The sequence below is a fragment of the Notolepis coatsorum genome, assembly GCF_963971535.1.
Source record: "Notolepis coatsorum genome assembly, chromosome: 10".
In the NCBI taxonomy this organism is placed as follows: domain Eukaryota; kingdom Metazoa; phylum Chordata; class Actinopteri; order Aulopiformes; family Paralepididae; genus Notolepis; species Notolepis coatsorum.
In genome coordinates, this window is record NC_140174.1 from 42,250,005 (window position 1) to 42,265,004 (window position 15,000).

Here is a 15,000-nt window from a genome sequence, read left to right on the forward strand (position 1 = left end):
TACATTAGCCTACCATTCCACCTTCTTTTGTTTAGGATTTAAAGAAATATTGATAGAATCCCTCCTAGTTTACCACTTGTTTCAATTGCTCATCTGAGTGAGAGAGCATACGTTAGAGAGGAAGAGAGCGAGAGAGACTACATTACCTCCTGCAGTTTGTTCAAGTCTGCTCACTGAAGACAGCCTACATTATAGAGAGAGTGAAAGAGAGAAATATGTTACTCCTTTTATATGTGAAGGATTTAAATAGATACAGCGATTATCATGGCCTTCTGTATTTATATTTGAATTGTATGTTTTTTGTTTAATGCCCTGTTTTATGTTGAAACTTGTTGTGTGCCGTGTTGGTCAGGACTCCCTGGAGAAGAGATCTTGTATCTCAATGGGACATTCCTGGATAATAAAGGATAAATAAAATAAAAATCATCTCTGTTTGCATAAACACATCGAAAAACATCCCTCACTGCTTCTTGTCATCCACTTGTCTCCGTTTGCTGTCTTAATGCTGTGTTGTGAATTCAAATAAATATTGATGGGATTCCCTCCTAGTTTACTGCTTGTTGCAAGCGTGCATCTGATTGAGAGAGTATACGTTAGAGAGAAAGAGAGAGAGAGAGCAACACTATGTCACCTACAGCTTGTTCAAGTCTGCACACTGAAGACGTTATGGAGAGAGTACATCACCCCTTCTGTTTTTAATTAGTTCAAATATGCAATTATTCCCTCTTGGCATAAACCTATGAACCCTATCCATTACTTCTCATCATCCCTGAAGTCATAATTCTGAAGTTTAACTGCACATGGAGAGAGAGGAGCGTTATTCCCTCTTCGTTGATATAATTAGCAAAAGAGTTTTTAAGTAACGAGTAATGTGTAATACATTACTGTTTTTGAGTAAGGTCCCCAACACTGACTCTGGGCCTGTGAAGTCTGAGGACATCTGACTGTGGCACTGTGAAGTCTTTTGAGACATCTGACTCTGGGCCTGTGAAGTCTGAAGACATCTGACTGTGGCACTGTGAAGTCTTTTGAGACATCTGACTCTGGGCCTGTGAAGTCTGAAGGCTGTGGTTAAGGAGCTGTGCAAATAAACTTGACTTGACTTTTGATCCATTCAAATAATGTTTTACCCAATTATGTACTGAACATACTGTACGGTTGCTGTTCAGAGCTGTATGGTACTGTATGTACAATCAAATTTTTTTTAAACAGCCAAGTAAATCTGAGACACTGGAAGTATCCTTGCTGTGTGCAGTTAATCACAGACACCACCAGATGGCAGTGTCAACTCTTGACCGAATTCCCTGAACTAGTACTTGAAGAAAAACTGAAGAAACAATTCAGCCCATACGTTTAACGTTAGAACAATGACTTAATTCATTCTTATATTCTCCCCATTTGATTTGTCTCAGGGTCCCTCATCTGAGGAGATCATTGTTTTTAGATGTGATTTAGTCCAGATTTCTGGATGTCTATACTGTAGGTAAGAGATCATAGTGGAGAGAGTGAAACCTATGATCAAAATATTCATTCGTGTTTTCTCTCATTGAGCTAAACTTCTAGTGAATATTAATATTAGTGAAATTAAACTATTACTTGTTTTCTGGGGACCCCCTGCGACAGTGAGGTAGAGCAGTCGTCTGGTAATCCGGAGGTTCCCGGTTCGATTCTCCCTCCTGCCGGGCAGCGTGTCGAAGTGTCCTTGAGCAAGACACTTAACCCCTAACTGCTCCTGATGAGCAGGTTGGCACCATGCATGGTTGCCTCTGCCGTCGGTGTGTGAATGTGTGAGTGAGTGGGTAAAACGTGAGGAACAAATTGCAAAGCGCTTTGGACAAAAGCGCTATATAAATGCAGCCATTTACCATTACCCTCTCAAGGATCACTTTGAGAACCACTGATATAGATTTGTAGGCAGTAGAAGAGACGCATCCACCTTGTACCGCATGTCCGCTGCTGTACCGCTGGGGAATGATTTAGAACAATTCAAATTATGTTCTCTTTTCAGCCATCAGAATGTAAACGGAGAGGTCGTGCAACTGCATGTGTTTGTTACGACACGCTCATCCAGTTCCAATGTGAAATATTCCAGAAAGCATAGGTTGAAAACAGCTCCGGCAGTCCGAACGCACGACTGGTGAAGGATGTTAGTGTATCATAATGGGAACTTCTATGATGGCTACCACTATGGCATATAGAATGGTTAGCAATAGTTTTTTTTCTATATCTTGTCTTGGCTAGCGGGGACCACGTATATCTTTGGTCGTGACGGGGGCGTGGTGATGTACACGTGGCCCCCCAACGAGCGGCCGAGCACCAGAGCAGACCGCCTGGCGCTGGGCTTCAGCACCCAGCAGAAACACGCCATTCTCCTCAGGGTGGACAGTGCCTCCGGCCTGGGAGACTACCTCCAGCTGCAGATAGTGAGTACACGTACACACACACACACACACACACACACACACACACACACACACACACACACACACACACACACACACACACACACACACACACACACACACACACACACACAGGTCAAATACTGTATTTGACCCAGAAAACTATGCAAAACATGCTAAACATCACAGAAGAAAATCCAAGGCAACTCCCATCCACATTTCTTTTTAATAAAAAGAAAGTCTTTATTTGAGTCACTAATGGGAGCTAATGTTAAGTATGTTTCGGGGAATAAATAACACACCTTCACATTGCAGGACGGATACCTTCATTAGTGTTACGTTAGATGCACTTGACTGGGCTTCCCTTTATACACTACAAGACATTTCCATTAGCTTCAATTTATCTTTAAGTGTACTTACAGTTACCCCTGTTATCTGAAGCAGTTGTATCAACATACACTCTCAGACATTCTGACCATCTTTTAACTTCTGTTCCCAAAGGTTCTCTCGGAAATTGGCGGGCATTTATTTTCAGGGCTTCTTCCAATTAGAATAATTTACCAAATAATTTATAAGATCTCTATCTTCATTTGGTATTTAAAACTTAATATTATATCTGTGTGTATATGTGGATGTATGTATATATATATATATATATATATATATATATATATATATATATATATATATATATATATATATATATATATATATATATATATATATATATATATATATATATATATATATATATAAAATAATATCATAATAATAATAATAATAATAATAATAATAATAATAATAATAATAATAATAATAATAATAATAATAATAATAATAATAATAATAATAATAATAAACATTATTTGTATAGCACCTTTCATACAAGAATTGCAAATCAATTAAGGTATAAAATGAGCATCAAAATAGACAAAGTCAAGGTAAGACATAGAACACCAAATCACAGTTCTTCACATTAGGATCCAACGATTCCAACATCCCAATAGGCCTCTTTGTTTATGGTTTGATCATCACACATAATATATAAAATTTTTAAATAGACAGTAATAAAATAGCAAAATAGAGTAGACAGAGCAAAATAATGCAATAGTGCAGTTCTGAATGACTGTTACACACAGTTTAAAACCTGACCGTCTTTCTTCATGTTTGATACCCACTTTGACCCCTCACACCTCCCTCTCAGGGCAAACCTCCTTCTCAGGGCAAACCTCCCTCTCAGGGCATAGTAAAATAATGCAGTTCTGTATCGTTAGTGGCTTAGCTTGGCATCGCCTTCTGCACTATCTCGCGTACGTGCACGCGTACTGAATAAACCACAAATGTACCTCTAATACCAGTATTAGTCTGACCACACCCCTCATCAGCTTACCTTCATAAGCAGGTGTGTGGTCACCTGCTCTCCTCCTTCTCGCTTTCACCACAAGGAAGAGGTGCCTCGGTAGATCCCCACACTTGACACCATGATGGAAGAAATTGGATTAGGAACAGCTTGGGAAACAAGGATACGTTGACATCATATCTTTATTTTCTCTCTCACTATTTTCGAGAAAATACGGCGATATTGTCTTCGTACTGGAGTGTCTAGAAGATGATGATCATTCTACAAACCCTCCACCGGTTTTCGTATTGGGAGCACGCCGCTGCATGCTTCTCAACTGCAGTTCCTTGCTGTGTTTGTTGGGGTGAAACCTGTCAGGCCACAGCTGAACTGTCGGACATGCCGCTGTTGTGAGGAGCGGTGCGTTCCAGGTTGGGTGAGTAGTGTTTGCTGGCGGGCTCCACTTGTCTGTTAGTGCTATGGGGGCTACTAGACAAAGTTTATGGAAACCGGCCCCAGGCTAGGGTCCTTTGTTTAGCCGTCTAGGCGACAGAAGGCCTTGGTCTGGCGACCATTATAGTTTTAACTAGTGGGCCGCGACCATTGACACTGGTGATCCCTGTGTGTTCTGGACGAGTGGATTCTCTCTGTCACCGTGTTAAGACCCCATCTTTCATATCCAAATGAGAGTATTCCTTCACGAGGGGATATGTGCATGTAATGTGCGATAGCGGCAGATTCATGTTCAAAGTCAGCTATACAGGCCAGTTGGTACTGTGCTGATTCCGCCGGACGTGTTAATGTCACCGTTGTGAAGCGGTGTTGACGTCTTGTTTTCTCTTTTCTCTTAAAAAGTGAGGAGGGTTCAGAACGGCGGCCTGTCTGGGTGAGTGTTATGTCATTGTTTACATGTTCATAGCTTACGGTTAGCCGGTCGGTGGCCTGGCGCGGGGTAGCTTGGCTTCTCGCGCGCCGCCGGGAGCTCGCTCCTGATCGCGTGCGTCGTAGATCGGCGTCTCGCGAGCGGAAGCGATAGCACCCGAACGGTTGGAGCAGCCGTTAGCTTGATGCTATTCTGTTGAACGTGCTTTGATTTTTAACATGTTTTACACTCTTGACCACGACGTCATCCTTGACAGGGGATGTTCGTCAACCCTGCCTGAGCCTAGACGGGGATTGCGTCAACAAAGAGGGCTGTGTTCTACGGTGGCGTGTGACTGCACTTCGCTGATCTGCGTTCCGGGCAGGTACGGGGTTGGCCAGACCCTCATAACACGTCTTCTGGTTTTACCTTGCTAAATGTATTGTGAATGACGGTGTTTTTTCCCAAAACGTGTGTTGTTGCAATGCATTTGAGATACGTTGCGGGTTGTGTGTGAGCTGTTTTTTGTCACTGGCAGTAGCTTCTCCGTGCAGGTCGTGATGTATTGATCTGGTTGTTGTGTGAGAAACATCATGGTGTTTATGTGTACCGTGTACTCACTACTAAGGCAACTAACCTATGAAGCTATGCTTGGTGACGAGTGAGTAAAAGAATGTTCTTTCTCAGACTGTAATGACAATGGACAGTGAGTTCACACATTAACAGGTTTTCCTGTTTTAACTGGCCGTATTGAGGGTAAAATAGGAGGATTGTGTTTTTCCCCCCCCGGTTCCCTGGGGACTTTATCACCTCCTATCAGACATGTTGTGCATTAATTGTGTCTTTTGTGTGGTAGGGATACGATGTAACTCTCAGCTTGATTGCTGAGGTTGTGCTAAATCTGCTGGAGAAACTTATTTCCTAAAGGGAAATTGGTTTGGTTGCTGTCATGTGTGTTTAGCAAGGCCTGTGGTCGATACTAATCAAGAATGATGTATTCTCTCATTGTGATGATGATGGGTTGTGTGTGTCATGTGACCTACAACTGGGTTGTACTGGCCACAGAAGCACATGTGTATGTTGGACCGGGGTTCTTAGAGCCCTCTCTATTCTGTGTTTTTCCTTAGTAAAAATCAGATAGCAGGTTAGCTCGTGCGCTGTGTGGAGCTGTGAAACGCTTCATAGAGCTGACTATGACTGTGTCATATTCTCTTTTTGTCGTTACGTCGTATCATGGGTGTGGGGTCGTAAAGGGGTGAACTGGTAACCTTTCCTCTCCCCATTGTTCTGTCGGTCAGGGGTACACCCCCTGTCCTTCAAGGTTCCCGTCACGTGGCGGTTCGGCACGTTACGGGGGGGGGGGGGGGGGGGGGGAGGGAGTTCCTGGTCCCACGGCCTGGTATATTGGGCGTGTGCACCGCAGGAATTCCCCCGCCATAGAGTACGTCACCGTGCGCGTCTCTGTTGGTAGGACTTCCGTGTGCTGTTCAGGTCCATGTGATGGATCTGTTTTCAGGGGGGGTGGTCAGGGCTCCTCCTCACCAAGCGCCTACTCAGGCCTTCTGTGAGTTCGGACTCCTTCTTCCATGTGATCCATGTGAGGAAGCCTCCATCAGAGTACAGAGCCTTCCTCCTCAGATTGTCAAAGTGAGTGGACCCTCTAGAAGGGTCCTTTTCTATTGTATGTATATTCGATTCAATTCGTTTATTGAGTGTGTATGGGTTCGGTGCCTCTTCCCCGGAGGCCCTAAAACCAGTTTTTTACATGGCTCAAGGTGCAATATATTCTTTTCAATCTGTACAGCTCGCGTGGGAAGTCTCTCTGGGGATCCCCGTCTCTTTCCTATGGGAGGGTGGTGGGATGTAAAAATGTGAACATTTTTTACCCCGGCTGTGTAGACTGGGATACATACTGTTGATGCTTCCTTCTTTCTATTCCAGAAGTGTTGGAGTTAGGGAGTGTCACACCCCTCTTGTCGTTCCCCTGGGCGCCTTGGGGATTCAATGACAGGTCTAAATAGCCTGTTCATTGATGGGGGTGTGTCCCGACGCACGTATAGTGCTAGCTCGCTGTAAACAGGCGATTGACTGGCACGCCTTAGTTGCTTGTGGTTGAAACAGCGTTTTTATAAAGCAACTGAGATGGGGGTTTTTCCTCTTCCGGCGACCACATCCCATGACCTGGGTGGGTTGTCGACGGATCCTCGTTCATGTCTGGGGGATGATGACGGGATGGATCTGAACATATGTAGTGGGGTCTCACGCCCTTGGGGTGGGCCACCAGGCGCGGTTCGTCCCGACGTCTGGGTGGCGCCTTCTTTTCATGTTAAGATCAACACGCATATCTGCCCTTCTCCTGGAGTAGGCATGTCGGCGTGGTTAGGGCACGGGACTGGTTCTGGTCACGCTGGTCCAGATCAGTTGAACCCGTTGTCCGCCGGGGATGCAGATCTGCTGTTCTGGTACCCTGAGGGACTTGGGCTTTTTTCAGGGGGAAAAATGCCAGGTCGGTCTGGGTGTCACAGGGTTAAGCGCTATGGAGACCCTGGTTGGGTATGTTTTTACTCAGCACTGTCGTCATGGCTTACAGCCATGCCATTCTGTACGCGCTCGATCTCGTCGGATCTCGGCCGCTACACAGGTTGGTCCTGGTTAGTACTTGGTTGGGAGACCGCCGGGGAATACCAGGTACGGTGTGCTTAGGGGCTGGTTCTCCATTGTTTTTCGCTCCTCTCTCACGCATGGCGAAGAGGGGCCTGTGGGGGTGGTTTTTTGACCTCCTCTGGTGACCCTGTGCTTCCCGTACCGCCAGGCCCGGTCCGAAGTGATGTTTGCGACCCGTAGGCCTGGGTTAACCCTTTTTGGAAACTGAAACACTTGTACTGCGGTATAGCCGGTGTATACCCGCAGGTGTGTTTTGGAGTTTTTTCTTGAGGGGTTATAGGAACAACCACCGCATTGGGTAACACCGAGGTGGTTGATTCCCTGGTGTGTTGGAGCAGTGTCAACTCCCGGGTTCACCGGTTGAGGGTGCCCCTGCACGTTCATGACGTCTGCCAATCGTGTCAGCCTTCTCTGCCTCGACCCCTCTGGGTGGGGGTTGTTAAATGGAGGCTTGGTCATGCAACACCGCCAGCTTACGCTCCTTCCGCCGGGGCGGCTGTGTTCAGCTGTCCCCTCTGGCGCCTGTCTCGTCCGCAGTCTCCAGGCTAGGGTTAACAGCCTGTTGCCTGGTTTTTCCCCGGTGCGCTGCCTGCTTCCGTTGGTTAACCTTTTTTGTGTGCTTACGGCCATGCTGACTGCCTATTCTGCAGGGTCAGTGTGCCAGGCGGTGTACTATTGGGGGGACGGGGCCCGCTCGGCTTACTGGCCTGGTTGGTTCCGCCTGGGAATACCAGGTGCAGTAACTGAGGGGCCTTTGTCCGAATACGCTGGCGATGTGGGGGGCGGGGCACTACGTGCCCACCTGGTGGGGTCTTGATGCTGGCATCATGGACTTCTCCGGGCCCCCATTCCAGGGAGTCCAGTCCTTTTGGTGGGTCTGGGTCTTCCTTCGTGCTCCGCTGCTACGGCCTTGCCACGGGGTTGGGTTTGCCCTTGACCCCGTGATTCTGGGGGCAGTAACGAGGTTGTTCCTCCGTTCGTTCCCGGGTGGCATGCGGGTTGTGCGTGTGTGTAGTCGTGGGTCAAGCCACGGTCTGCTCACCCTGTGCGTTGAGTTGCTTGAGTGCCTCTTCGCACGGTCGGGTCCGTCGCCCTCCCGTGACGTCCCTAATAGGGGGGCTACCCTCCATTAGGGGGGGTCGGGGGGGCTCGGCCCTCCCTGTTCTGATGGTTTTGGGGGGCTGTCAGCGGGGTGTATTTGTCAGCCAAGTGGCTCCGCTTGGCCTCCCTTGTGCAGAAGGCGATGCCAAGCTAAGCCACTAACGATACAGAACGTTAGGTTATGACTATAACCAAGTTCTGTTAGTTAGGGGCGATGCTTGGCATCGGACGCCGCTGCAGCCCTTGTCCTCACCTTGTGGTGAAAGCTTGGGAAGGAGGAGAGCAGGTGACCACACACCTGCTTATGAAGGTAAGCTGATGAGGGGTGTGGTCAGACTAATACTGGTATTAGAGGTACATTTGTGGTTTATTCAGTACGCGTGCACGTACGCGAGATAGTGCAGAAGGCGATGCCAAGCATCGCCCCTAACTAACAGAACTTGGTTATAGTCATAACCTAACGTTCTGACTTACTGTTTAAACTGTCTAAAACAGTCTTTCCTCCTGTTTGATACCCACACAGGTTAAAACCTGACAGTCCTTCCTCCCTGCCTGATCTCCACACAGTTCAAAACCTGACAGTCTTTCCTCCTGTTTGATACCAACTTTGACCCTTCAAACCTCCCTCTCAGGGCAAACCTCCCTCTCAGAGCACATTTCCTTCTCTCAGGGTGCAGTTCCAGGCCTGGGTCTCCTACACAGTTTAAAACCTGACAGTCTTTCTTCCTGCTTGACACCCACACAGTTTAAAACCTGACAGTCTTTCTTCCTGCTTGACACCCACACAGTTCAAAACCTGACAGTCTTTCCTCCTGTTTGATACCCACACAGTTTAAAACCTGTAATAAAAGAGTAAAATAGAATAGACAGAGTAAAAAAGAATAGACAGAGTAAAATAATGCAGTTCTGAATTACTGTTTAAATAGTTTAACAGGAACAGTCTTTCCTCCTGTTTGATATCCACACAGTTCAAAACACTGACAGTGTCCTCCTGTTTGATACCCACTTTGACCCTTCAAACCTCCCTCAGGGCAAACCCCCCTCTCAGGGCATAGTTCCAAGCCTCGGCCCCCCACACAGTTAAAAACTTGACAGTTTAAAACCTGTAATAAAAGAGTAAAATAGAATAGACAGAGTAAAATAGAATAAGAATAGACTCAGTATGGCTTTTCCCCCAAATAAATGATCTCAATCTCATCTACAGTACAATCACAAGCAGCGGAGTGTATTAAAAGGCTAAGTTGAAGAGGTAAGTTTTTAGCTTATTTTTAAAAGATATTTAACTCATTCAGGGCCAGACCCGAGATATCTCAGGTTAACTCGCCGACGCTTGGGCGCCAAACCCGAAAAATGGTGTTATCATAAGGAATGAGTCTGAGATCGCAAAAGTCCAATACCGCCGCCTTGTAGGTATTGCACATCCTTTGAAACTCTGTGTCTTGGGCTGTGCGCAGAGCATGTGAGCGGCGCGGAGCGGCCGAGAAATCTGCTCTTCGATCTAGACGGCTGAGTTCCGCTCTCATTCGCTCATGTTGGCCCCCCCTCCCCAAGCCGCTCTCCACTCGCTCAGCGCTCAGCTTCATTTGCGCATCAAGCGCTCCCCGCTCCACAGCCCGCTCAGCAGAATTTTTTTTGGAGCATGATGTAAATTAGCTTGATTTGACCAAACTACAACAGTCTGCACCCCCTGGGCCCCTTAACAATTGTTTGTATTGAGCCGCATTGTATTGTACCCATTCTGCAATATTAAATAACGTTTATCCATTCAACTAGCTGGTTGGTTAAAAATTACCTTCATGTTTGTACATCGCCACCTATTGCTTTGGCATTGTACTACATGTATATTACATCAGTTTAAACCACTGTGTGATCGTGTGCACTGAGCGGCTGGGAGCGGCTCGGAGCGGAGGAGAGCTCTGACCCATTTTAAAACCCACTCCACGCTCACTTCAAAATCCACCGCTCCGCTCCGCTCACATGCTCTGGCTGTGCGTCGATTATATTGGTCCGGGCAGACTTTTCCATGTCGGGCAAGGGGAGCGGTTGTCCCGATCGGCATGAGGAGCGTCAAATGCTCCAGATGGATGATGTATGGCGGATTATGTTGGTGACACGATCAACACCAATACTGGGACTCGCAATCAGATAATTGGAATATTCTTTTTGGGACACATCCTAGTCAAGGTAAGGGCTATATGATATCAATCTTGCGTTGATCAAAGCATGCCTTCATTGCGATCCGAGCGTACTGTATGTGTGTGTTACGACCCTGGCTCAAAGGGAAGCAACATTAGTGCTCACAGACATCAATTGTCTGTGTTTAAACCAAAAGCCTATTCTAACTATGATAACTAGCACGAACTAAAGCTCAAACTGGTGGAAAGGGAAGAGACACTATTTCAATAACCTCTTCTAGCAACCGGCGACCTGCATGTGTGGGCTAGGAAGTGCTTTTAAGCAGTGCCAGGCAGGTGTCCAATTAGCACTAATCAGCCAATTAGCAGCAGTCAGCTGTACCACAGGCCAAAAAGCCTGGGACATAACAGTGTGTGATGCTAGTCCATAACGTATTCCGTTGGTGACGATCAAAGCATAAAAAAACTACCCCCCCCCCACCCTTTCATGCATTCATGATGGAACATAATACCTATCATATGCATTTTTTTTTTTTTTTTTTTATTGTAGTGTGTGTAGGGACGGAACACCAATGCATTTAGTATAATACACGTTGGGGGCTATTACCAGCCTCCCATGAATTACCCTAAAACCATACTTATATTCACCATGGTATAAAGCGGGAATGTATGGATGAAAAAAATATTCTTTTTCACATATTGAACGATAGATACTCGATGTCAAATGGGCAATAGTATTGTATCCATAGCTATAATATATAATATAGTTATAGCCCTGCAAACACCGCCACGTATTCCTATACTTTAGAACGCTGGCCTTTCAACCACACAGTACACAGCACCCTCTGGCACTGAATGAGTTAAAGATCTAGCCTCCCTAATGTCCATAGGTAGGGTGTTCCGTAGCTTTGGTGCATAATCTGTGAAGGATTCTCTTTAGGCTGTGGTTCGGAACCTTCAATAAACCAGTAGTAGATGATCGTAATATTAAGGCACATAGTTGACAAGAGAATTTGTGATGTAGCTTGGTCCTGTTCCATTTAGTGCTTTGTAAATAAGGAGGAGGACCTTGTTACCGGAAGCCAGTGCAGAGTAGCTAATATTGTGGTGATGTGGTCTCTCCTCTTGGTTCTAGTTAATAGCCTACTGTAGCTGCAGAGTTTTGAATGAGTTGGAGTCGTTCTGTGTTTTTTTTCGGGAGGCCATTAACTCATTCCCCGCCATCGACGAGTATACTCATTATAGCCCGCCAATCGTTGGACGCCAACAACGAGTATACTCATTATTATGATCGTTATTTCTTTTATTCGCTATTTCCATTCATAAATCATCCTGGAAGACTGTGGTACTGTGTGGCAATGTGTCTGAGATCGGAAAGGTCCAATACCGCGCCTGGTGGTATGCGGCCGCTGACTCTGTGTGGCATTGAAAGTCATCCGGGCGGAGTTTTTGAGTAACGTGGACCAAGGGGAATACCCGATCGCATTGAATCGCTTTCGGGACGCTGGATTCATTATGCTGTGGGGGGTTATGGCGTGGGCCAAATTGACATATGATCTACCAGATGGCAATCAAATAATTGGAATATTCTTTTTGGAATCTCATCGGCCACAGGTAAGAGCAATTTAACGTCAATTTCAGCTCGGTTGTGCATTGTTTTCATAGCCATCGCCCTGATCAGTGTATGCTGTTGTACTAACGAATGCCGTTATTGACAATCAATTAATCAGAAACGACCCCCCCTTTCATGCATGCATGATGGAACATAATATACCGATCATATGCATTTGAATCTTTTATTGTAGCGTGTATAGGGACGAAATGCCAATGGATTAAGTATAATATGCACCGCAGGCCTATTACTAGCCTCCCAGGAATTACCCCAGACCACTCTAAAACCATACTTATATTCACCACGGTATAAAACGAGAATGTATGGATGGAAAAAATATTCCTTTTTCACATCTTGAACGATACTCAATGTCAAATGGGCCATAGTATTGCATATATAGCTATAATATTTAAATAGTTATAGCCCTGCAAACAAGGTGAGCGACTCCCACCGTTTACAGCGATGGCGGTAGCTACTACAGGATGAGGCTAATCTGTGGCGTCCAATGAGTTAAGGAGTGCATTACAGTCGGCTTGAGATAAAGGCATATATTATATATATATTATAATCATTATTATTTATTAATTTACTATTATATGAATGTGTGTATATATTTATGTGTACACTGTATATGTTTTTTTCTTTCGTTTTTTTTAGTCACATGTTATGTTAACACTTTAATCGCCGGAGACGCCGAAACTCGTCATTCCCCGCCATGCTCATTCTGCCGAAGACGCCGTAACACGTCTTTGATATCAATATTTCAAAAATCTGTGATCGAAATCATATTTCTCCCCCGGGGACCTGAGATATACTGCTGAGCTCCACTCAACTCTCTAACGGTTCAAGAGCGCCATCTGGTGGCCGATCGGCAGATCGCCCAACCGGAAGTGATCTGTGGATGAAGTGGTGCTCACCCATATTTCGTCCGGGCACTCGCTATCGTTAGAGGGACTCCATCTTGACACAGTGAACACCGATCGGTGCAAATAACTCGATAAACAACATGATTTGGACAAATATACTATTATACAACCTGGAAATGGATCGGGTATTTATACATCCCATAATAGGAATATCTCTGCTCCACGCTCATCGCCCAACGGCCCGAGGAAGCTACGGTAAGATTCAGCGTTTTTTTTAACGTGTTCCATATAAACTGCTCTGATGATCATATCACCCACACTAGATGAATGATATAACGTTGCCCACGGAATTATAAATGACCCCCCGCCCATCCGGTCAACATCAGATGATAAGTAGTAACTCCTAGAAGCACATCCAGTTGAAATTTTTTATCTCGCACAGATTCCTACCAAACTGTATTTGATCATCAATATAATGCATTTAGGGCTATAAATCAAGTTCTGGAGAAAGCTGCAGAAAACGATAAAAACATACTTGTACTTTAGACCGTATTTTAGTATGAATATGTGAATGAAAAAGTATAACATTGCTACACCCTGAACAATAGATATAGGACATTGAATGGGCCATAATAATGTAAATTTAGCAATACAATTTAAAAAGTTATAGCCCTGCAAAGAAGGGGAACTTCTCCATAGACAAATAGAGCTGGCAAGGGATGGTAAATTATGAATTTAACCATGGCGATCAAAGTGTTAAGTGTTTTTGTGTTGTTGCTGTTGTTGTTGTTGTTGTTGTTGTTTGTTGTTTGTTTGTATTGTGTTTCATGTTGCGGAACCCCCTTGAAAAGGAGATGCTCAAGGGGTTATCCAGCAAGTTGAATAAAATAACTACCGCATTAGGCTCCAAAGACATGAACATCAACACATGCGGGTGTCGCTTTGGATTTTCCTCCATGATGTTTTGCCACTGAGACCACAAAGTTCCAAGAAGCACCTCTCTGATTCATCCATCTTTTAAGCCAAACGGCATTCCTTTTCACTCATTGTTATAGAAAACGATCCCTTCATATGCCCGCACAACACCACAACTATGTTATTTTGCAAACAAAACACCACCATGTTCTCCCTTCCTCAGGACAAGGGCAACATTAGAGTAGTGTTTAACGTCGGCACAGATGACATCAACATCGAGGAGAGCACCAAGTTTGTCAATGATGGGAAGTACCACATAGTTCGCTTTACCCGCAGCGGAGGCAACGCAACGCTACAGCTGGATGACCTGCCAGTCATAGAGCGCTACCCATCAGGTAGGCAACGCCCACAGTAAATTAAACCACCAACCACAGCACTGCCTCGCTGGGGCAGTAGAGCCAATCACGGTCTGGGTCGAAAAGGAACCCACTTCCCGATTGATGACTCACATCTTTGTTGCTATCAATGTTGATATTTAAAACACTGTGGTTTATACTATTATTATTATTATTATTATTATTATTATTATTATTATTACAGCTTTGTTTTATATGCTCCAGAGGAAATTGTTGTGTGTGCAATGAAATATGTGTGGTATGAGATGAAATATGAATGTTTAAACCTTAAAAATGAGATATTTATTCCAATAGGCTTGTACTAGTAAGCTATGTTATGATAGACATGTTAAATAGTGTTAAAGGTAATTTATGAAAATATTCAATTCAGGTATCAGTTGTTTTTCCTCATCATAAAAGAAAATAATAACAGTTGGTGCATTTTTGACAAACAATAATTTTAAAAAGATGTCATATTTTGAGTTAAATGTATAACTAGAAAAAAAAATAAGAAAAAGAAAAAAAGAATGTATTTTGTTGAACTTTGGTTTTATATTTTGTTGTTTATTTATATTTTCTCCTAAAGTTGTAATCTTAGGTATTCATCTTTAACACACACAGTTTCAGGTTTTATTTAGCGGCTAGCTAAAAATGCTAAATGCTAGTTATTGAGAGGTGTGTGGGAGGGTTTCTTCCTGTATGTAACCCT

General features: G+C 44.6%; 1 protein-coding gene across 1 annotated transcript in view; it reads left to right on the top strand.

Annotated features, from left to right (window-relative positions):
- The window catches only part of nrxn1a (neurexin 1a), a gene marked incomplete at both ends in the record, with an annotated part of 111,652 nt that overhangs the window by 79,596 nt on the left and 17,056 nt on the right, over positions 1-15,000 (top strand). Inside the window, 2 exons of the mRNA XM_084323021.1 lie at positions 2,242-2,423; positions 14,120-14,291. Coding sequence (XP_084179147.1) covers positions 2,242-2,423; positions 14,120-14,291 — 354 coding nt within the window. The remainder of the gene's footprint in view (positions 1-2,241; positions 2,424-14,119; positions 14,292-15,000) is intronic.